We start from the raw sequence: 23,286 nt of genomic DNA, 5'->3' as shown, positions 1-23,286 counted from the left end.
TGACGGAATCCATGGGAAGCCATTATACGAATAGCCAAGTATTCTTTTTCCTGCGTGTGCATATTTTACATGAGCAATTCACCACCCGTTTCTGAACTTTTGAACATTACTGTCAAGCTTATAGCTACACCTGTGCTCCCTGCTGGGCAGGTGAGGGAAGGGGGCAGAGTCCGGAGGGCAGGCAGAGCTGTCAGAGTTGAATGATGGTCATGCGTTGGCATTTTGGCTTAAATTAGTTATGCCAGATGCCAGAACAGCAGCACTAGAAACACAGTCAGAGCAAAGGTGCATGATGAGAAACAGCACAGCAAGTTTTCTTCTTATCACCATGCTGATGTCCCCTCATTGCTTGGGAGAGATAGCATCTTTAATAATAACCCTGTAAAACAGCCGTAACACTAACACAATTCTCAATAAAACTGTTGTTTTGATTATTTTTTAATAGCACCAGATGGAACTTTCTTGGCAGAAGGAACAAGAACACTTGATGTGCAGGGAGCAGCAGAAAAAGTGGCACAAGAAGGACAGATGGTAGGGGAGACACAAGCACCTGAGGAGGCAGATTTTGTCAAAGAGGAAGAAGTTTGCACCAAAGATGCAGGAGAAGTGGAATGGGTGGAAGATTTGCTGCCCGAGGAAGAAGCAGTGGCTGTGCTGCAGGCAGAAGGCCAGCCCGTGGTGGAGGAATCTGTACCCGAGGAGAATGCCATGGCAGAGGGAGATCCAAAGGACAGGGGACAGGGAAAGAAAGTGAGTTTGGCACAGAGGTGTCACCCAGGGAACAGGGAGTTCTGGTGGAGGGGATGGAGAGCGAGGCAGGACTCGAAGAGCAGGGACCTGGGGAGGAGGAGCTGTCAGGGGCAGGGGAAGAGCTTGGCTGGGAGGAAGGCAGAATGGAGCCCGAGGGGCAGGGGGTGGCTGAGGACATTTCCGAGAGTGATGAGGAGGACTCTGAGGGAGAGGAGTCTGAGGGAGAGGAGAACATGAAGGAGGGAGGTTTTTCAGGGGAGGATGATGTGGCAAGTGCTCTGTCTGCAGGAGAAGAGGACCTGGAGGAGGAGAATGTGAATTGAAAGATGTGCCGAGTGCTCTGTCGGCGGGAGAGGGGGACCTGAAGCAAGGAGCATTTGCAGGGATAGACCTAGTACCGATTGAGCTTTCTGATGAAGAGGAGGACATGGAGGAGAGAGGATTCAGAAGGGAATACATGTTGGGTGGTGTGCCTGAGGGCAAGGAGGACCTGGCCGAGGGAGGATTTGCAGGGAAGGATGTTGTGGCGATTCTGGTGTCTGGGGGAGATGACACTGAGGAGGGAGTGTTTGCAGGGAAGGACGTTGTGGCTGGTCCTGTGTCTGAGAGAGAGGAAGACCTGGAGGAGGGCTGGAGGAGAGAGGATCTGAAGGGAAAGAGGTTGTGGCAGGTGCTGTGTCTGAGGGAGAGGACATGGAAGAGGGAGGATTTGTGGGGGAGGAGGATGATGCGGGGTGGCCAGAGCAGAGTCAGGAGGTGGAGGCGAGGCCATGGGTAGAGCAGCGGGGTCAAGGAGCTTGGGAGGGAGGGATCACTGGGGAGTGGGGAGGAGAGGTGGCCTGGGGCGAGGACGGTTGCTGGGGTGAGAACGGGGGTGACAGGGCACAGGGAGGGGTGATGGGAGCAGGGGGTGGCAGAGAGAGCGGGGCAGGGGTGGCAGCTGAGGGAGGGGACTCTAGGGGGGCTGGGGGGGATGGGGAAGGGGCAGCTGATGGAGCTTGCGGGTGAGGGGTCAGCCAGGAGCGGTGTGAGGGAAGGGGCCGAGGACCAGGGCGAGGCAGGGGGAGGGGAGCGGGGCACACTTTAGTAGTCGACTTGGGGTTTCCCAAGTTTAACTACTGAAAATAAACCTGGCAAATTAAACCAAAGAGCTGAGATGTGCATTTTAGTTGCGGCTTAAGTGAAAAGCAATAAGCAAGTGTAACATGTTGTCTCATAAAATTATATTCCTGGATGATATACCTGAAACAATCAAGTTTGCAGAAGATATCTTTATCTCTGCTGTAACGGCTGGTACGTCTTCCTAGAGACGTTCTGCAAACACTGCACGAGAGACAGCACACACATGCCAGCACAGGGCATTTACCTGCAGAAACGTAAAAGAAAATACCCCTCAATGTTTGTATTTACAAAAGCTAATTTTTTTCCATCCATGCCCAAAAATTACTCATACCATGACTCACAGAAAATCTGTCTTCAAGGCAAAATATTTTTCCTACAGCAGGCATATTAAGTGTTAACTAATTTGATGGAGGTTTTCAGAATAAGCTTTCATGGTTTTGTAATTAAAAGCACCAGAAGAGAAAGCAAGAGATTCAGGTTCCACATAGATATTTTGTGCCCGGTTCTGTTCTCACAGCATTAGAGTAACAGAGCAAGTTCTGGCCTCACGTGACCTCGGGGAGGCAGCTAACTGACTGTCCCGATCTGATATTGGGGAGGGTTCTTAAACGATCCCAAGAGTGAGATTAAGACACAAACGAGGTCAGAAGCCGTACAACCTTGTGAACTTTATTTTGCATACAACAGCTAATAGCGATAGGACAGAGAGAAAAAGGAAGGGTCAGGATCCCTAAGCAAGAAAACGGTAGAGATGCAGCAAGATTAATTACCACCACCACGAATCCAGCAGCGTACTGTTGGCTCAGGCCTGGTGCAGGTGATGGTGCTCCAAGCTCCAAAAGTAAAGACAAGGCTGTGAGGGAGAGAGAGAGATCCCGAGAGAGGAGTACGCAGTCCTTTTATTGTCCCCGATTTCTCCCAAAAGTCCGCCCATTTCCATGGGGCTCACTGTCTCGTGGCCCTCCGTGCGTGCACGCCCCAGCGTTGACCGTGGTTGTGCCGGCCTGCACGTCTTCTTCCCCCCGGTTTAACTGCGGGCGGAGGCTGTGGTTTTGTCTGGGACAGTTCCTCTTCTCCAGAGCGTACTCCTCCCTGTCCACGGGACACTGAGGCCAGGACGTGGTGGTGGTGCAACAGCAATGCCTGAGACGTACAGTCCAACACAGTCCCTTACGCTGACATACTGTTATTTCCGTCTGTAAAAAGTCCTGCCTAACAACGAACAAACTTTGCAAAGTGATATGAAATTTTAAAATGACAGTATTGAAGGAGAGTAAGAAAGTCTGTCAAATGGAAATAAACCATGAACCACATCTTGATTTACCAGGTTTTTGTTAAAGCAAAGGGAACAAAGTGTGAGTTTCAAAGTGCCAGCAGTTGTTCTGATAACAAATTCAACAGTTCTTTAGAATGTAACATCCATAGTGAAACCAGACAGAGTCATGGAAAGCAGCAGCAATCAGCAGCTTTCAAAATTCACATATAATTTTTCAGCAAATAAATTGAGTGCAATCATTTGTTTTTCTTCATTTCTATAAAGAGAACTCTGTCGGGCAGACATTGTACAGCACACATCAGCTACATCACCTGAATCCCTTGAAAACCCAAGTGACTGTAAAGGTTAACAACCCTTTGGATAATGGCATGCTGCATAGGAGGAATGTTGTCAACCAAACAATGACTAAGTTTAGATTTAACTTTTTTAAAAAAATTTTAGGACCCAATTTCCAATCTCATAGCAAACAGCTCATCTGTTGCCTATGGCAGAGCAGCAGGTCTGAGGTAATTGGGGATGTGCCCTTCACCAGAACGCTGCCAGACCGATCACAGAGCAAGCGAGCTCTCCAGCCCTGCCCTGACGCTGGGATCACCCGTCTCAGCCATTCTCCAGGGTGTGACACCGCCGTTTGCAGTCGCCCAACCCTCTCCCGACTGTCCCCCTTGCTGCAGCCATCTTCTGCACGCTGACAGATTTACACCGCGGCGTAAGGCGAAGCTGTTGGTGACAGCTGTCGCCGAGCCCATCCTTCCAGCGTTTCTCCAGGGCTGCAGCGCCGGGGCCAGGCCCAGGCCCGGCCCACACGGGGTCTGCCCAGGCCCCCCCGACCCCCGGCGCTCCGCAGAGCACGAGCCGAGGGCCCGGCCTCACCGCGCTCATCTCGCCCCGGCCTGCGGAAGCCAACGCTTGTCCGCGGAGCAGGGCACCGACACCTCTGACGGTTGCCCCCCCGATGTCTCCAGTCCACGCTCTTATTAACCGGCAGGGCTGGGTCGGCCGAGGCGCTGCTGATGGCCACAAGGAGCCAGCTGACCAGCACGGATTCCTTCCTGCCTGCGCGGGAAGCACTAACAGCTCATTTAGAGCTGAATCGTTTAGAGGTGTTTTGCTCCAAGCCATGTTATCCCAGTTGTTGAGACAGGAGACAGCAGCAATCAGTCAAAAACGAGCTACAGAAGCATCACAGGAGTTAATGGGACTGGAACCAAGTTCAAGTTAGCTCTGTGCCAGCCCTGTGCCCTGTCTCTGCGCCAGCCCAGCCCGCTGCAGAGGGTTCACTAGAACAAACGGTATCAAGCAGCTCCCCCACACCTGCCCGTTCCCTGTTTCCAACGAACGCCGACCCGGCACACACGCTCCTCTGACCTCCTCACCCAGCGCAGAGCCAAGCAATGACCCAGGAGCAGCACTGCGATGTTTCCAGCAGCGCTGCCCACCTCCCCTCTGCAGGGTGTGCAATGGCCTGATTTAAGGCTGCATCGAATGGAGTCAAGGGACTTCTGGCACGGTTCTCTATCTTGCTTTTGAAAGGATAGAGGGCAGAAGGCTGAGAAGGCTTTCTAGATCTGCGTTGGGAAGAGCAAAGTGTCCCTGCAGGCAAAGTGGACACCGAGCGTCGGGCAGAAGCTTTGCTGCATGCACCCCCCTCTCTGCTCGGTGTCCTCACAGGAGCTGGGGGAGATAGAGCGGTGGAGAGGGAAAGGGGAGAGGTACGTCAGCTCCCCCAACACGGTGACAGCGTGTCTGGGGCAGGAGGGGAGTTTCCGATGAGGCCAAGTCGCTGCCGTGCCTCGGCCTGGCAGTAGAGCTGGTGTGGGTTTGGGTTATTCCTCTGCCCCTGGGGATGATACACAGCAAGGGAAATCGGCACGGTGGTGTCTCAAATGCACTCGGCAGGTGTTTGATCAGCCAAAGGCCCACAGAAAGACAGAGGGGAGTAGTTGTCAACTTCAGGGGGGTTTGCTCAGGCCCTATTTTGTCAGAGCTTCCTCAGGGCTGTTTGTGGGTCAGCAGGGGGACTGTGTGAACTGTGGCTGATGCAAACCAGCCCCAGGCATCTCCTCGGGAAGAGCAAGAGTCCCTTACGACTCCAGGTCACCCCTTGCCACATGCCAACTGTGACATTTCTGGTTCAGGCACGGCCAGCTTTGCCTCCATCCACCCCCGAGAGCACGGCAGAGTCCCTGGGGCGCCCAGAACTACTGGCCAGGCTTTCTGAGGAACGAAGGTAAAATGAGCTGGCTTTGGTTAAAATCAGAACTGACTCCCGTGGGCTGTGGCTTTCTCTATCTAATCGCACTGTGGGGTGGAAAGATTTTCAGGCTCTGCCCAGGACCAGGAGAAGAAGAGGAGCCGGAAGAGAAGAGCGGCCTGGGGAGAGGAGAGCGACGGTTGCCCGGAAAAGAAGAGGAGGAAGAGGGAAGGTTCTTGTGGGGACGGACCAGCACAGAGCCGCCGGCAGGGGCAGAGGTCGGGCAGGCCAGGTGCGTGCCGGGCTCTGCTGCCCATCTTGCCCCCCTCTCCACACTGCTCTCCGTCAGCCCCAGGCGCTGGCGAGGGGCAGCGAGGGGCCCCGGTGCTGCGCGGGCTCTGGCCATAACTCCCTGGCGGGGCCCGGGGGCTCCCGGCCGAGCCCTGCGGGTGGCACAGGGGCCCTGCGCGTCTCTGCGCGCGCTCGGGGCTCGAGGGGCACTGCCCGGGGGACGAGGCGCCAGAGCCGCCCCGCAGGCAGCGCCGGCAGCAGCTCTGTCGGGGCGTCAGCAATCCCTCACACACGGTGTTCCCAGAGAGGCAGCACAGCCCTGCCCCTTCCTGCCGCCAGGGACTCACCAGAGCTTTCTGACTCTGCCCTTGCAGGTGCCGACTCGTGGTCACTGCCCGGACCGCTGTGCCTCCGGGGCCCCGCACTTGCCCTATAAAATAAAAAGATATTTTCTCTCTTGTGACTGAGTCTGCCACGGGATATTCTGAAGCGGGGAGCGGTTGTTCTGAGGTGAATCCTCAGGGGGGAGTTTGGGATCGTCCCTTGTCCCAACACCCTTTCCAGGGGGTGTCAGGGCTGAGTCGAGGTGCTTGAGGAGGGAAACCCAAGCCCAGAGTCACGCGGGAGGGTGGAGGCTGGATGGAGCAAGTGACAAGAACAGTGACAAGTTGGTATCACTCAGAATCTAAACGTAGCCGCCCCCAGCCCCTCTGACACCTGAGGATAAACTGAGACGCAAGGGGGTTTATTTTCTGCCAAATTACCCTGTAAGGTGACAGGCGTCAACGCTGGGGACACTCCAGGGATGGAGACGTCACCACAGACACCCTGCGGCCACCCTGGTCCCCTCCCAGTTGTGGGGCATCAAAGTGGGGTGCAGCCCAGGGATGGGGACGTCCCCAAGAGCCAGCTTGGGGTCTCTTGTGTCCCTTCAAAGTCATGGGGTGTCAATGTGGGGGACACCCTGAGGATGGGGGCATCACTAAGAGCCACCTTGGGGTCCCTCAGGGTCTTGGGGCATCAACGTAGGGGACAGCTCATGGACGGGGATGTCCCCAAGAGCCACCTTGGTGTCCCCGTGTGCCCTCCCATGCCCAGGGTGACAATTTGGGGACTTAAGGAGACCCTGAGAGGTGTGTGGGGTGTCCCCATGGCCCCCCCGGGGTGTCCCTGTGTCCCCCATCCTGGACAATGCCGTTGATGTACCAGTGGAGGCCGTTGGTGACTTTCCTTGTCAGCCCGGTGTGGTTCCCTTCCTGGGGGGTGGGGGAGGGGACACGGGTGACCACAGGCTCCCCAAACCTGAGGGGAGTGGTTGCGGGGGGCTTGGGATGCACCTCTCCCTTCCCAGGTGTCCTCGAGAGTTTGAGGGGGATCCCACCAATGCCACACCCTTGTCCCTGCACCCCCACCACCACCGGCAGGGGGTGTGGGGACAGCAGGGACACAGTGTGGGGGGAAACTGGGGGGTGTGGGGGGGTGACAGTGCTGGGACCCCCCAAGCTCCTGCAGGGGACAGTAGGGAAGTGGAGGAGGGGTTTGGGTGTCCCAGTGGGGGAATCGGGGGTGCAGGAAAAGGGGTGACATCACCGGGACCTTCCCCAGAGCCCTGCAGGGGACAGTGGGGGAGTTCCAAGTGGGGAATTGAGGTTCTTGGGGGGGCTAAGGAGGGGTCCTCCCAATTTTGGGGGGTTGCTGGGGAGGTTTTGTTGGTCCCAGAGGGGCTTAGGGGTCCCAAGCGGTTGAGGGGTATCCTAGGGGAACTTGAGGTGTTCCCCACTATTTTGGGTGGCCTCAAGGGTTTTTTGGGCATCCCCATGGATTTTGGGGGGCTCTGGGGGGGTTGGTGGTTCCAAAGGGGCAAGACTGCTAGAGAAAAGCAGCTCTTCTCCTCAGCACCAACCCTCTGCCTGACACCCCCCCACACGCCCCTCCCTCCCCAAAAAATCACCTTCATTCACTGTCCCCCCCCAATCCTTCCTTCTTCAAAGCTGTGTGGCAGCGACGTTACGATGACGGGATGAAGAGCCCACTTTGGGTGGTAAAGAGCTCGCTTTGGAGCTGGAGGAGGAGAAAACCCACAGAGCCCTCTCAGGTCTCATTCCAAGGACTGAGAAGCCTTAAACCGTGGAGAGGGAATCTACTCGCTGCACCCCGAGTTTGTCAGCAACCTGCTGCTGTTTCCTGGACAAACACTCCTGCAACTAACCTGTGGAGTATTTTCTTAGGTGTATGTCTTTAGTAACCATTGCCTCTTTGTACCTTTCCTGAGTTTTTCTTATCTTTAATTTCTTGAGCTTTCTGATTCACACAATACGAGACAGAAAACACAGAAGTGAGCTGTCTGCTCTATTGACCAACCGAGTTCATTTCCAGTGACCTGACACAGCTTGTAATATCCAACACACCTAATTAACCACACACCAAGCCAGGTTTCTTTCTGTCCTGTGTTGTTTATTGTTTGAAAACCTGTCTTAATAATTTTTACATACAATAATCATGTTACTAAATTGTATTACTAAAAATAAAATAATGATAAGCTCAGCCGGGTTAGAATCCAACAGAAAGTCAGGAGCAGGGGCAGGAAGGACGTGATCTTCCCTCACACTAGGTGGGTGAACTTCTAGGTGCAGACTTGGACCTTAACAGAAAACACAACACACAACAAAATAAATTCTAAGCAGTCACTCTCCCCATTTATTTCCTCCCACTTTCTTTTGCTTTTTGACTCTCCATGTGCTTATTTATGTCAAAGCTGCTTTCAGCTGCTGACACACTACCACTGCAAACTGAAGAACTTGCCAACGTGTGAAAGTTTCTGCTGAGAAGGCAGAACAGCCGCTGCTTTGTTAGTGCAAACACACAGAGGAAGGGAACCTCTATTTCCACGGGCTTCTATCCCATGTGCCACCATGTCACTACTTGTTGGGCAATTTGTACAGGATGCCAAACACGGGTACTGCGATCTGACACACAGGAGCATTTAACCCACACTTCTAGCCCAGAGGTCCTAGCAAAATTTTCACATACCGCTGGCTCTAGCCAAGGGTAGTGGCTGCACTGCAGGAAAAATAATTTCTAAAAGCGTCTGAAGTCAGCTTCTAGTGATAGGACTCAACGCCGTTACTCCACGAGAGATGCTGACGGCACTAGTAGGGGAGAGCTCTTCAGACTCCTGCCCAAGGGAATTCTGGGGACGGGAAACATCAGCTACCCCGAGTTTTTCCTTCACAAGTTTCTCTTTCACGATGTTTTAAAGAACCATTTCACATTATCCCGCATATGTTCGTTAGCATCATTCCTCCTCTCAAAGGCCTTCACCCATTTAAGATTTCCTCACAAACAAGTCTGATCTTTTAGTTCCTAAGAAAATCCATCAATGCCCAGGAATCCCTCGGAAAGCCACCGGTGTGCAGTCCAGGTTAACACCTCCCCGTGTACCCACAGGAGATAAACCAAAGAGGAGATGAAGGCAATTTCTCTCCCATCTCTCCTCCCAGGTGCTTTGAGGTAACGCTTACACCCAGAACAGGGAGACGCAGAAAATCCCGGCACTGGACCTCTTCAGGTTCTGGCCTCCTCAGGGCTGTCAGGAGCCGAAGGGTGTCGCTGCAGAGAAGCTTTAGTGAAAGAGACACCTGCTCCTCAGCCACTGCTGCCAAACTGTAACTCTCGGTCAACTGTCATCTCTGCCGTAGCTGAGCTCGTAACCTGCATACGGAACCCTCTCCCTGCTAATCCCTGGAATCACCCCATCCACCTGGAGAGGGGCAGCGGAGATCCCTCTAGCCAGCCTGCTCCTCCGTTACGGACAGGTAAAGCAGTTACCTGGAAATCGAACGCTCCTTCGGACTCTTCTTTATATTCCATCCCTTCCTGAACCAGCTGTGAACTCATCAAGCCTGGACTTTTTCTTTTCCCTGTTAAAATAAATTTGACCGTTATCACAATTACAGCTTGACCTTTATTACACAAAGACAAAAGAAACAAAACATAGCCAGAATGAGAAGATGCATACTGCTTGCAGATGCAAAGGTGGACATGCTATTTAAGCAAAACCAGTGTAGAATTCTTCCTACAAGTCTTAGGGAAAGTTTTAGGATGACATTTGCCTTCTTTTAGTTTTGCATGTTTACCACCTGCACCCAGAACGTCTGTGGGAGAAAACACTCTGTCATTTCTGCTGATGTCAGATGCACTCGAGTGTAACTGCCGTCCGACAGCCCATCGAAACACAGACGTGAAAACCAGCCCAACTTCACTGAGCCAAACCCCCACTCCTCTTTAAGTCTCGTCGTTCTCTGTCAAACTCCTCCCGAGATAAGGGAGGCCAAAGGCACCCTGCTTGTGTCAGAAATGGCAGCGGGACCAGGGGAGCGACGGTGCCCCTGTCTCGGCTCTGGTGAGGCCGCTCCTCGAATACCGTGTTCAGTTTTGGGCCCCTCGCCTCCAGACAGACCCTGAGGGGCTGCAGCGCGTCCAGAGCAGAGCAAGGAAGGTGGTGAAGGGTCTAGAGAACAAGTCCTGTGCGGAGCGGCTGAGGGAACTGGGGGCGTTTAGCCTGGAGAGGAGGAGGCTGCGGGGAGGCCTCATCGCCCTCTACAGCTACCCAAAAGGAGGTTGTGGCAAGGTGGGCGTTGGTGTCTTTTCCCAAGTCACAAGCGACAGGAGAAGCAGCGGCCTCCAGTTGCACCGGGGGAGGTTTAGATCAGCTACTGGGGAACATTTCTCCACCGGAAGGGTTGTCAGGCATTGGAACAGGCTGCCCAAGCTACCATCCACGGGTAGATGTGGCGCTGAGGGACATGGTTTAGTGGTGGACTTGGCAGGGTTGGGTTATCGGTTGGACTCGATGGTCTTAATGTTTTTTTCCAAACTCAGTGACTCTACGATTGTCCAAAGGAGGAGCTTGTGCCATTGGGATGGCATGTGAATGAGCCATTGGAACTGCTGCTGGTCCTCAAGCTGGTGACGTGTCTGCAGGAGCTGGGGGATATCCTGGAGGAGGGAGAGTGCACCCAGCAGACGGAGCCGCCCAGGTGGGAACTGAGGTTGTGGCGGTACCCCCGGGGGAAGAGGACGTGCTGGGGGGGGTGGAGGATACAAGGAGGTGGAGGCACCGGCACAGAGAGCGGTGTTGGTGCTGGTAGTGCTGGGCCCTGCGTCCTCTGGGTACGTTCACTGCATGATCATCCTCGATTTGATCTTCTAAAGAAACAACAATCTGTGCCTACTTATTCCCTTATAAACCAGCTGTTGTGTCCGTTCTGTGTTATGGCCTCGTTTAACAGGTTACAAGCAGCAGTATATTGAATTTCTGTAGCCTACTTACACTTCCCAGTCTGGCCTGCCACTTGCCGAGCGAATTTTGCCGGCTCTCACTGGATGACCTTCAGGCATGGGGAGAGAAAAAAAATCCCTTTCAGTTTACCTGAAGATAATTTTTTAAGAGCAATTTGTAAGTTACGGTTACTTACCAGTTGTGGGTACTGATCGTCCCTGGGGGCCCAGAAGACTTGGTGATGCTCTCTGTCCCAGTCCAGGATCCTGATAGCCCTTGTGAATTGGTGCAAACAGTTGGAAAATAAGCTCTACCCAAACACAAGAATCACTGCATATGGTGAGAGAAAACCTACCTTCTCTTCCCACAAACCACGGACCGACAGCGGGGAAGGTCGAGTACGTTCCATGGCAGCCACCAGCGCAGCAGGAGCCACGGGTGCTGGTGGAGGTGCTGGTGGCTGCTGCTGCTGCCTCTGGATAATCTGTGCATAACCAGTGCCATTTCTGAAGTTGTTCACAGCCTAGAGGCAGAAAAACATTTACAAAGAGGTAACATGAACCTTCAGCAGCTTGATGAACAGAAGTCTCCACAGAGTAAAATTACTGGTGTATTCCCATAGATACTGTCCTTCCTAAAACAAACCAACATACAGATATATTCCGATTAGATCTAAGGGAGAAATTCTTCCCTGTGAGGGGGGTGAGGCCCTGGCACAGGTTGCCCAGAGCAGCTGTGGCTGCCCCCTCCCTGGCAGGGTTCAAGGCCAGGTTGGACGGGGCTTTGGGCAGCCTGGGCTAGTGGACGGTGTCCCTGCCCGGGGCAGGGGCTGGGACTGGATGGGCTTTAAGGTCCCTTCCAAGCCAAACCCTTCTGTGATATATGCACACATCCCACTGCGCACTGGGGCTACGGATTGGTAACTCAGACTATCTGTCCGTAAAGCTCTCCAGTGTTAACACTCAATTTGAAACCGAGTCAATCCTGTTAAACACAAGTGTGAGCTGAGTTTGCCAGGTTGTCTCTCAAGAGTTGTCAGCATCTGTAACAGCAGGTAATGTATTTGCAAAGTAAATTTAGCCTTATTCCATTTAGCCTTGTTTAAGGAGATGTAAATTAATATTTTCTTCCCTTTCAGCTAATTGACTGACCAGACTTTTCTTAGAGTTTTTCTAAAAGTCACCGCATTACCTGGCGTAGGAACTTGTTGGCAACTAAAGTATCAGGAGAAACATCTGCCTGATGACACGATGGGCACGTATGTTCCTCAGAGTCCAGCAATGCTGTTCTAACACCTGGGTATAATCAGAATCATCACAACAGGTTTTAGCTAAACTAAGGAAATTTTGGGGGTTCTATTCAGTTCTAAAAGCCTGTAGATGGTTAATGGGTGAATATGGAGCTGAATTGAGAGCACGAAGTTGAGAACTGAGAGCATGCAATGTTCAGCAGTGTAAAAAATTTCGAGGATGCAGGAAATAGCTGCCCAGCTTTGATATTTCACTACTGTAACATTTGAAGATGTAGAGTAGGCCGTGTCTTGATGTTTTGACTAGTCTGTTCTCCACTGTCCAGCAGAGTGAGAAGTCACCAACCTCAAGGTTAATGAATAAGACACATCTCCAAAACCCATGAGTAGGTTCAAGTTCTGATAGTTTTAACCTGCTCTCCCCTGGAGAAGAATGTGGATTAAATGCCTAACGAGCCATTTGCTGCAGACCACAGCAAGTCACCAGCGCTGGCTCTAGAGTTTTGTATGAGAGAAAGGACTGTGCACAAACTAAATGCATTTGATAGCGAATACTGCAATCAGCTGCACCATTACGCACTCTTCTCGTGCTCATCCTTCCGCATGTAAAGAGGGTTTAACTAGATGCATAGAAAGGGAAAAACGCCTTCTGCCTTAGTTTTTTCCTGACTACAAGAAGAGTCCTTTCCTATTTGGGGTATACTTAAGTAGTAAACAGAGCTGGTAAGAAAGGAATGTTACAATCTTTCTGCTGCCAGAAGATCAGGTGTGATGTTTTGAATTGACAAACATGGGAGTAACACTTACACTCATCACAGAAACTGTTTCCACAGCAGGGGATAATAACTGCATCCACCATGATTTCTTTACAAATGAAACATAACAGCTCTTCTGGAACACGACTGTCTAAGGAGGAGGAGAGGGAGGAAGAGGACGGCTCCTCAGGTAGAAAGGGATGCTTCTCCTTCTTTCCTCTGGCATACGCTTCCCTGGAGGGGGGTGGGGAAGGAAAAAGAAAAAAAGTTACAGATGGGTAAAGGAGAACTTTCCCAAGCTTTTCATTTTATCCAGTGAAGACAGTAGGTGGCATTCTCACTCCAAATTAGCCTTCAAAAATGCAGGCATTTAGTTTAAAATACTTTCCTATAGCCAGAGCACTAGAAAAGGGAGGGGAGAACAATTTTCCTTCTGCAGAGCTCTTCCCTTCATTGGATCAACTAAGAAATTAGCTCAGACTACAGAAATCATTTTCTGACAGCTAGAGACCGGGTGAAATGAATCCCACGTCTCCTTTCACCAGAGGGTGAATGTGAATCGCAGGCTCAGGATAAAGTCAGTCTCCGCCTAATCATGTTTTATAAATGGCGGAAATCTATGTTACAGCTTCTGCAAAAGGAGATGCATGACAGAAAAACAGAGGTGCTCCCAAGTGCATTTTAAAACAGCCACCCTTGTCAGCACACACCAGTGTTTTCTTAGCTTACAGCAACAGGAAAACATCCCTCTGCTTCACACATGGGATTGGGCAAACGGCAGAGGGGGAGGGGATCTCAGTCCAACAGCTGTTTGTTAAATTCTGCAAGAAGCCTTACAAAGACAAAACAGGAGCAGAAGGAGCTTTCAAAAAGAATGATGCCACCGTAAACACGACGGAGATGTTTTGCAGAAATAGGGGTTCTTAGCATACCAAAAGCTTACCCAGCGTTCAGGGGCCTGAACAGCAGGACTGCCCCATTTTAATATTAGAAATCATCACAGATTTTAAGGTGAAGATACAACGACAGTGCTTCTTCCCCCATAATTACAGATGCTGGCCAGCTTGGTGGCGTTGCCACTCAGACATGGACACTTGGCTTCCCTCCTTCACTTTTTGGTCAGACCAGCTAATTCCATACTCACGCATTAATAATTGGGATGGCATATCTTCCAGTCGGTGTCAGCATCGCACCCTTCATATTGGGATCTTCCACCTCCACCATGAAACTCCTGGGAATTCCCGTGCTCTTTCGAAGTCTGCGAACAGACTGAAAATTACTGTCCTGTTAAGAAAAGAAATGCAGACATATCTCAAGACCCACACTTAAAATGGCATTTCAACCACTATTTTAAGCAGCAAAAGCTTTAATCCTCTCCTTTTAGCTAGCCCAAGGGCTGCTCGACTGAAATACTCTTTTTCCCAAATGAATACAGCCAGCATGCTCCAAAGGCCCGAGCAGTGTTCTGAGCTCAGTTGATATTCTTTGGCTTAACTTCAGGGTCCTGAAGGGTGAAATATCCCTCAGCTCACCGTCCCCTCAGAGGAGAGGCACAAACCCCCTCCTCCTCCAAAGGGCAGTTCAGAGGGAGAGCTGAATGCAGGGCTCTGGATCGGCCACTGGGGAAACTGATATTCCCCATCTACACACGAAGGTTGAATTCGGAGCTGATGCCCGTGCGTTCAGTGAGTAACCTTAAATGGCATGAATACTCAACCAGAGACTTGTGTAATTATAACACGCAAATATTCAATAGTTGGGGCCAAGAGAAATGTCATTTTTTCCTACACAATACTAAAAAATGCAAACTGTCATTAAAAAGAGTTATGACAAAAAAAACCTTGCAGTAACATTGAAGTATATAAAAATATGCATTAAAGTTCACCGAGAAAGATCTATGGACATATGTAATGTCTGTGACCTCAAAGAAAGAAAATTTCCCATTGAAATCTCCAGCTTTCCCTGGAATTTTGAAGGGCTTTGCACCACTGCCATACAACCTCTGTATTTCAGCCCAAGAGAAACAATTCCTCATAGGGGGTCCATGTAATTGCTGTGTAACTGCCAAGGTAAAACAATTAAAAACCAAGTGTCACCAGAAGCCCCCCACAATCTTACCCCATTTGTTGGACAGTTCTTTATATAGTGGCCAGGTTTTCCGCAGCGAAAGCAAACATAGGATGGTGGAGGTGTAGCCAGGGGTTTCTTCACGTAACTAAAAGGGTTTGGGGAGAAAAAGAAAATGGTATGCATGCATCTCTCTTGTTCCAACAACCATCTCTGCAATGTCTCCACAGTCTTCACAGAACAGACAGGACTTTGCCAACACTTACTTGACTGGATCGTACTGACAGCAAGACTGGGTCATCATGGCTTGTATTTTATCTTCTTCGGAAGCGTTGGCTTCAGCCAGACTGCCGGTCTGTTTAACGGGTAATTATGGGACACGCACATTAGAAGCCCATTTAACTCCCCAGACAAAGACTCACCCAACCCTGTAAAAGGCAGCCCGGCAGGAGCTGGGGTTGCACAAAAGCAACTGCTTATGTGAGCCAGAGCTGTCCCAGAGATGTTCTGGGGAGCCCTTACGCCATCACACGGTGTCTCTGGGCCTGTGAACCTGCTTGGAAGGAGCATTTTTGGGCACTCAAATCCTGAGGCTCTGTTTGTACCTTACAGAAAGACTTGTGTAACCAGCCCAAATGTCTTCCAAGTGGACTGAAGCTATGTGTAGAAAGAATTACATTATCTACTAGTTTTAAACGGATTCTTGAGCTCCAGAGTATTGGAAGGAGAAAATCTCCACTGTACATTCAATTGAGACAGATGTGTGCAAGTATCAGTGTCTATATTTTGCAGCGTTAAAAAGACATACAACTTAAGAGTTGGGGAAGTTGCTTTTGCTTGCTGAAATTCAGCTTCAGACACAGAAGCATTGAGAGGAATCAAGATTTTTATAACTCCTCAGCAAGACAAAAGATTCTTTGCAGTAGAAATTTGTCCATCATGCGCTGTAGGCAGCCCAAACAGCATGTCCCCTGCACTTGGCCAGTTTCTCACATTGTAGAGTCAAACTTCACATGAGTTTACAGAACCAAGGACGTGTTTAGGGACAGCACTAACAGAGACCAGTTTCTTCTGGTGACTACTTTCCAAAGTAACCGTTGGGGTTTTTTCCCCAAATGTACACAATTTAATTCTGCAGTGGGAGAGGGAAGAAGAGAGTGGGAAGAGATCTCTCTCTCTTGGAAAGGAACGCCAGCCTTTATTTTCAGAAGAAAGAACTAGCTCCTCTGCATTAGGCCCCGCCTCCTCTATTCTTTAAGACGAGTAATTGAATTGGCTCGCACTACGCCTTTTCACAAAGTGCAGCCACTAGTGCTTTCCCAGACAAAGTCACACATTGTTGAGAAGAAAACACAAGCAGTTCCATAGCAAACCCTGGCATTACAACAGCTTCAGAAGGTCACCTCTGCTAACACACTGCACTCACACATTGGTATATTCCCGCAAACAATGAGGCACATTTACACAATTTACACAGTCTGCGTTCAAACAAATTAGGTTGTGTTGTCCGCTCTCCACAGACTACAAGTTATGAAACTGTGCAGCTTTCCGAGAGTGGATCTATAACTGCAGTGACTAGAAACCAACAGTAGCCACGCAATTGCCCGTGCTACAGAAACGTTTCTATTTTGGCTGGTGCAAGCCCCCCCTGAAATGTCCATGACTTGCAGCCAGTTAAATTCTTCTGCGAAAATTATGTCAGTCTCCAACACAAAATTAACAAGAGGTCTGAGAAACAGTAAACAGCTCCTGAAGTGCTGCTGCTTTGTGTCTTGAAGGTGAGCTATAGCGCAACATTACGTTGAGGGACTCCCCTGCTATCTTCCCAAACTGGGAACTACTCTTTACGGGACACTATGGAAATATATACACATCTTAAAGTTAAAACCAATACTGTAAATGATTAAAAAGTAAGTTTTATTCCCATTATAACAGTTACCCAGTTATACATCACCGTACAAGATTTAAACATATGAAGCAAGTGGGATTTTTTGTTGGGGGTGGGTGGGTGGTGTGTTTAAGCCTTTGACAAGAATAGACACATACCTTAATGAGCTGGGCCAGAGGAATGGCTGCAGAAGAGTCCTCAATCTGTTCACAAAAAATTAAACACATATTCAAGTTGTACTATCAAAACATAGCAGAAGTTAACCTCTACTGCAGTCTGAAAGTCTGCACTATAACCTCCGTGTGTCATGGAAAGAGTCATTTCCAACGGAATGTAATTGTACTGGTTCAAAACAAAGTCCAAAGCTATGACCGCTTCAGAGGGCCTACGTGGTTCATGAGAAGCAGCTAAACTCAGTCTGCTGGGGTTTAGATATTTGCATTTGCAGACAAACTGTGAAACTAAACCATTTCATCGGGTAAAGGGGAAAGATCAAATGCACAACTTTGGAATACCACTTTGGGTACCAACAACATTTAAACTCACAGCAATCTGATAGAGACCTTCATGTACTCAGAGGGGGCCAAACAACATCACTTCAGTCATACAGCTTTAGGAACAAATACTCAAGTATTTCAGGACACGGGAAGGATTCTTAGCTGCACAGAACTGTCCTCAAAACCTAGGGGATATGTTGATTTTGGGATTTCTAGGAACCACCAAGTCAAAAGTAAGAAAAAGTACCAAGTGGCACAACAACGGTTTCTCAGTGCGTTTTGACAACATCTTCCAAAACTGTTAGGCAAAGAAAGTACTTATAAACAAAAGCTAAGTGATACAATGCGAAAATGGCAAAAAATACGCTCCAAACAATTTTAATTGCAAGAAACAAAGAGCACACGACAGCCTATACAAACACACTAGCTCTAGACAGAGAGGTGTAGAACACAGCACCAATTGAATTGTGCAAACCTTGAACCTACATGACCTAGAAACTATCCTACATTATCTGTACAACACAAAGTCATCCAGGAAATATTCCAGCATATTCAGTATGAAACACAATGCCTCACTAGGCACAAATACCAATATTCACATTAGAACTGTGCAAATGATGGCATTACTCAGTGTTCACTGTGCTGTGAATCAAACACAGGGTCTCTACAACGTACACTATGTCTCACTGCAAAACAGATTAACTTCATGTTTGGGAGATTAATAGGAGGCTACATTGTTTAGAATGACGTGCAATGTGTAGGAAAAAAGTGTGAGATTGTGTTTGTACATACTGCTCTGGATGTTCCATTCGCTGGCTCGGTTTGAGTTCTAGAAGAAGAAATAAAGGGGATGAGAACTTAGAACAAAGCACTTGCACCCAGCCAAAAGCAGTGAAAGCAGATTCTAAAACCTAAACTTCAAGACATTCTGTTCTGATAGTCTGCTGCATGTGGAAATGTATTTGTACGCATAAATCTAATCCCAGATCCCATTTGTAGTTTGTCAGCAATTACTGTAAGACTTACAGCTCTAGAACACAACAGTGCCAGAGGAAGTCCTCAGACATTTTGTCTCTGCTGTGTAAGTATCAAAACGATGAAGTCTGTGCTACAGCTTTGTGCTCTTAAACAATCAACCATCACATTAGCGACTGTTGCCCTTTCCTCTAGAGCCAGTATGCAAAAAAGCCAGATTGGAGGCATAAGAATACCTGCCATACCCCACCCCGCCTCCCCCAAATGCAAGACACAGTCAAACACTGACAAACAGACTCTTCTGAGATGGGAACATGCGTATCTGTCTTTCCTATAAAAGCACGAGAAAGAAGATCGATGCAAGCCGAGTGCCTCTCTAAACTAATCTCCACAGAAAAGGCTAAGAGACTGCAACCCCTGACAGAGACTGCAGTGCTTTACGGGTACTTACATAACTGGTGTTTTGCTGGTAGTTTTAACTCCTCTAACAGGGACTCTTCTAACAATTACCGAGGAGTTCTTAGGAATGAGAGCATTGGCATCTGTGTATTCTGAAAACAACACCAATACAGAAGAAAACATGAGTCAGTTTGTAAGAATATTAAGATGTAATTACATAGCACTTGAGAGAATCCCTTCACAGACAGGAAAGCAAACTTTTATATCAAACACCAGCAGCAAAACCCTTTCCACTCTTTTCAAACAGTTTGGATGCCAGCAGCAAAATGGTCTCAGAGGTCCCTAAAGGAGAGTGTGCTCATGCATGAGGTTCTTTCCTGACCTGCCCTAAGTTGCTTTTGCTTCTGCTGGGCTACAAACCCAAGAGATCTGTGGAGAGAAACAAACCACAGCAAAGTCTCACCCGCATAAACCAGATTGGAAAGTCTGACCAGCTTGCCCTGCAACTAAGCAGGCACTTGGCTAAAGCACGAAAACTCTGCCCCGTTGCTTTCCGAGCTGTTCACTAAAAACGATTCCCCCGTGCCGCGAGTGCTGGGGACTGACAGAACACAGAAGGAGCCGCCATCTCTCTGCTCCTCGGAGCTTCATCCATCGACAGCCACACTGACAGCTGCTCAGCGCTGTACCCTCACATGGAAATGGGACTGGCAGGGCTAGAGTTTGGATCACAGAAACCGGAGGGGGTTTTGAGCTTGCTTTCACAGGCAGGGCAGAACGGGCTCCAACTAAAGGGGTCTCTCCTCTCTTAAGCTAGTCATCCAGTTTGAATAAGGCAAAGGGACGTGAATTCTTTCAATTCACTTTTTGCAGAGCAGAGAGACTCAAATCAATTACAAAGACAAGCCTTCTGAAAAGCCTTTTGAAACCAGTGTGTGCCTGAGGGTCTCCATGCTTTGCCATGGCTTACACCGTGTCCCTCTTTTGAAGAGGAGGAGCTACCTGAGACACTCGGACTGAGTAGGCCTCAAATGTGAAGATCTCTCCATGAGTAAGCTTCAAACGTAAAGACGTCTCCATGAGAAGGGTTTATATATTGTACTTACACAAGCTGGATAGGACTAAATGTTTTAAAGCGCCATCAGCAGCCATTCCCTGTCATCTGCCTCCAGTCCTAACTACTAAAAGCCCTCACCTCTGGAGGCCAAATCAGAACGATGGCCCGAAAGCCAAAGTTGCTGTGAAAGTACTACTAATGACAGAACCCGAAGCTTTTACAGAAGTCATGCCCTGAAACCAACGCCTAGAGCTCTGCTCAGATGGGGAATCTCACCATCACGCAGCCACCTGTCAAGACAGGCCTGCGCCGGGACTTTCTGATGTCGGAGGAGCTCAAACACCACTGAGGCTGACAAGCAACGGGGACGTGATGCCAGCGGCAGCTCTGGAAGCCCAAAGCAGCTGTTTCCACCTGCTGAGCGGAGTCATACAGAGTGCTCTTTCTGGTCCAGATCACAAACCACTGGACTGAGATTTCAGAGGCACAGGATAAGCAACAGTGGCCTCACAAAAAGGCAGGAGTTTGCTAGGCCTGTGCCCCGCTGAGGGTTGTGCTGGGTCTGCAGAAGATTGCAGGTGGCAGCACCTCTCCGCGAGGGAGGCTGTGTGTATGAGGACAGCAACCAGTGCGCTTATTCGCCAGTTCTGCAAGCCTGCAGAGGTCAGCTGGGACATGCACAACAGGTGTATGAGGCAAAAAGGGGAGGGGGTCCTCTTTTTGTATTTTGTGGCAATTCTTTGACCATTGGAAGAGAACCATTGACATCTGCCTTCTGAACACACTGTCCTTGCATGCAGAGATATATATATAGAGAGATGCATGCTTGTTTTCCATCCACTGGTGAAGTGCACAGGGAGGAGACCTCCAGCCATCTAACAGCAGACTGATAGAAAAATGAATTCCCCTTACAGGTCAATCAGTACACATTTAAATGGATCAGCTGAAAACTGAAGAGTGACAATAACCTGGTGAGGTAAAGGCTTTATTTGCACAGGGCACGTATCACGGCACATATCTGTGGGGGGGACTTGAAGTATCCTCCCACTAGCTTGGTCACCGAGGCAGAGAATTTGTGGAAGAGGGTTTACAAACAGCGGAGTACACTGCCGAGGTAGTTCTGTGCAGGGACCTGGCACCTGTTGGCTTTGATACATTTGATTTTCCTTCACCTCAACTCATTGAGTTCATTTTGGTGATGAAATTGGTGTCAATGATGAAATCTGGTGAAGTCAAACAATGTCGACTTAAAAGTTAACTTTTTTGTTTTTATATAGGAAAGGACTAAAACCGGAGCATTATTCCTGAAGTCCTTGGAAATTTCTGCTTGCTCTTTAACAGCTGCCAGCTTAGCCTAACAGCTCTCAGACAAAACTGGCATCTGCCAGCAGGAACCTGTTCCCCGCAGGCAGCAGCATCCCCTAGCAGAGCCTTGGCAGGTACCAGGAGCTGCGAAGCAGTGTCACTCTGCCTGGCCACGACTCCACATCTGCAGGCTGAGCAGTGACATCACACTCAAGAGGGCTACTTTTGACAGTTCTCCAAGCAGAGCTCCAACAGAAATGTTCAACAAAGCTGGAGCCAACACCATCGTTGATTCCTACTCCCTTCTAGCACAGAGCTTGTTTTACTGCCAGTGATGGCCAGTAAGTGGCTACAGGGGGTCTTTGGCAAGCACTACCCATTGCACATCGAGCAGGTAGTCTTCTACGCCCAGCTCCCTGTCTCACAAACAGATCGGAACGGCTCTGTGAGGTCCCCACAAACGCCACAGCCACCGACGGTGGCCGAATCGCACGGTCCCTTCCCAACCCAACAAACTGCTGGCGCCGGTTCCGCGTACGCCGGCGGGTCAGGCCCCGGGCTGACTCACGGCACGTGGGGACAAGCCCCAGAGAGCAGCATGTGGTCCCGCAGGCCGTGGGCGCCGCCAGCCGGGCAGTGCCCGAGGCCCCGCGCCCGCCGCCCCCACGCACCTTCTCCGGTCTCGGCGTTGGTGACCCGCAGATCACAGTTGGCCGCCTTCAGCTTCTGGCGGCCCATGATCTCGCGCTTCAGGTTGCCGACGGAGATGTGGAGGCCGCTGAAGGTGACCGTGTCGCGGCGCAGCTGGGAGAAGAACTGATAATGGACGCACGGCATGGCTGGTCCTGGCGACGCCTGCTCCTGACAGCGTCTGCCGTGCGCGGCAGGTGGTATCTGCCAGCCCCTGGCCCCCGGCCCTGCAGCGCCTCCGGCCCGGGACCCTCAGCGATGGAGCTGGGCTGCGGCGGCAGCACCCACCCGGCTCCTCCTGGCAGCCCGGGCCAGCAGATGGGCGATGGGAGAGGCCCCGCGGCCCCGGCTCAGCCTCCGCTCCCTCTCTCACGGGCAGCGCTCCCAGGCTCGCTGTGGCAACTCGGGTGCTGCTGCCCCAGCGCTCCACCGAGGGGCTTCCTGGCCACCAGCAGCACAGACTGAGACCTGCCACCACCACTGCCACGGCAACGAGTCGCCACAGACGGCCACGGCACTGCCACGCCCACCCCGCAGCATTATGACCCGGCCCATGGTGACACAAGGCCGGGGTTCTGTCACCGCCCGGGGCTGTGCCTGCCCGGTGTCCCTCCTGCCACCCCCGGGGCTGTCCCTCCCTGGAGTTCTGCCACCCCCATGGCCTGTGGTGTCCCCACTGTCACTGTCCAGGCCTTCACCACGCAGCATCAGCTCCCTCCCGCCAGCCCCTGGGCCTGTGGGGTCCCTCCCAACAGCCCCGCGCCCGTCAGGGCCCGACCTCCTGTCCCCCCCAGGCTGTCACCACCCGCTGTCCCCTCCTGCCAGCAGCCCCCAGGGCAAGGCAGCCTGGGGCAGAGGCAGCGGGCTTTGCCCTGTGGCCTCGGCTGTCGGAGCTGCCGGGCGGGGACGGGAGGGGACGTCTCAGGGTGCCGAGCCAGGCCCCACGTCCCCTCTGCCGCCGCCCCGCTCCCCGCTGACGGGGCAGCCCCTTGTTCACCGCCGGGGCCGGGGCCGGTCGGGGCCGGTCGCTCTAAAGGGGCCGCCGCGGCGCCTTTCTCCGGGTCTGTCATCGCCGATGCGAAGCCGGGGCCGGTCCAGCGGCGCGGGCCGGGCCCGGGAGCGGCGGCGGCGCTGCCCGTGGCCGTGGCGCCGGCGGCCCGTGGCGGCCGGAGCCGCGGGGCCGGTGAGTCGGGGCCGGGGGCGCGGCCGAGGCGGGCGGCGGGGCCCGGGCGGCGGCGGGCGGGGCCGGGGCGGGCGGCGCGGGGCGGCCCCGCCGCGCTTCGGGCCTTTGTGGCCGGGGGGGGGGCGGCCGCGGTGGGAGCTGGCGCGGTACCGGCACGGGCGGCAGCTCCCCCCGGGTCGCCTGAGGAGGGACCCGCCGGCGCCTCCTGACCCGCCGGGACTCTGCTTCTGCCTTGGAGTAAGGAGGAGAGCGGGAGGGAACAGCGAACCCGGCTGCCGAGGCCGGGCTGGGGGGTTCCAGGGGCCTT

General features: G+C 51.5%; 1 protein-coding gene across 1 annotated transcript; it reads right to left on the bottom strand.

Moving 5' to 3' along the window:
* Positions 1-12,735: 12,735 nt before the first annotated feature.
* On the bottom strand, positions 12,736-21,943 carry LOC141963269 (E3 ubiquitin-protein ligase RBBP6-like). Its single transcript, XM_074912454.1, has 5 exons — positions 21,778-21,943; positions 18,797-18,896; positions 18,163-18,199; positions 17,032-17,076; positions 12,736-12,783 (listed from the first exon to the last, which is right to left on the bottom strand). The coding sequence occupies exons 1-5, from the start codon at positions 21,941-21,943 to the stop codon at positions 12,736-12,738; spliced, it is 396 nt and encodes a 131-aa protein (XP_074768555.1).
* Between the last annotated feature and the right edge of the window lie 1,343 nt (positions 21,944-23,286).

This window comes from Athene noctua, chromosome 8, assembly GCF_965140245.1.
Source record: "Athene noctua chromosome 8, bAthNoc1.hap1.1, whole genome shotgun sequence".
Classification (NCBI taxonomy): domain Eukaryota; kingdom Metazoa; phylum Chordata; class Aves; order Strigiformes; family Strigidae; genus Athene; species Athene noctua.
This window is presented reverse-complemented; position numbering and strand designations above follow the sequence as displayed.

Excerpts from the sequence above, each read along its gene's own strand:
- LOC141963269 (XM_074912454.1), bottom strand. The coding sequence starts at position 21,943 with ATGCCGTGCGTCCATTATCAGTTCTTCTCCCAGCTGCGCCGCGACACG. Across the intron at positions 18,897-21,777 it reads CAACGCCGAGACCGGAGAAG|AATACACAGATGCCAATGCT; the intron begins GTGCGTGGGGGC and ends TGTTGTTTTCAG. Across the intron at positions 18,200-18,796 it reads ACCAGCAAAACACCAGTTAT|AACTCAAACCGAGCCAGCGA; the intron begins GTAAGTACCCGT and ends TTCTTCTTCTAG.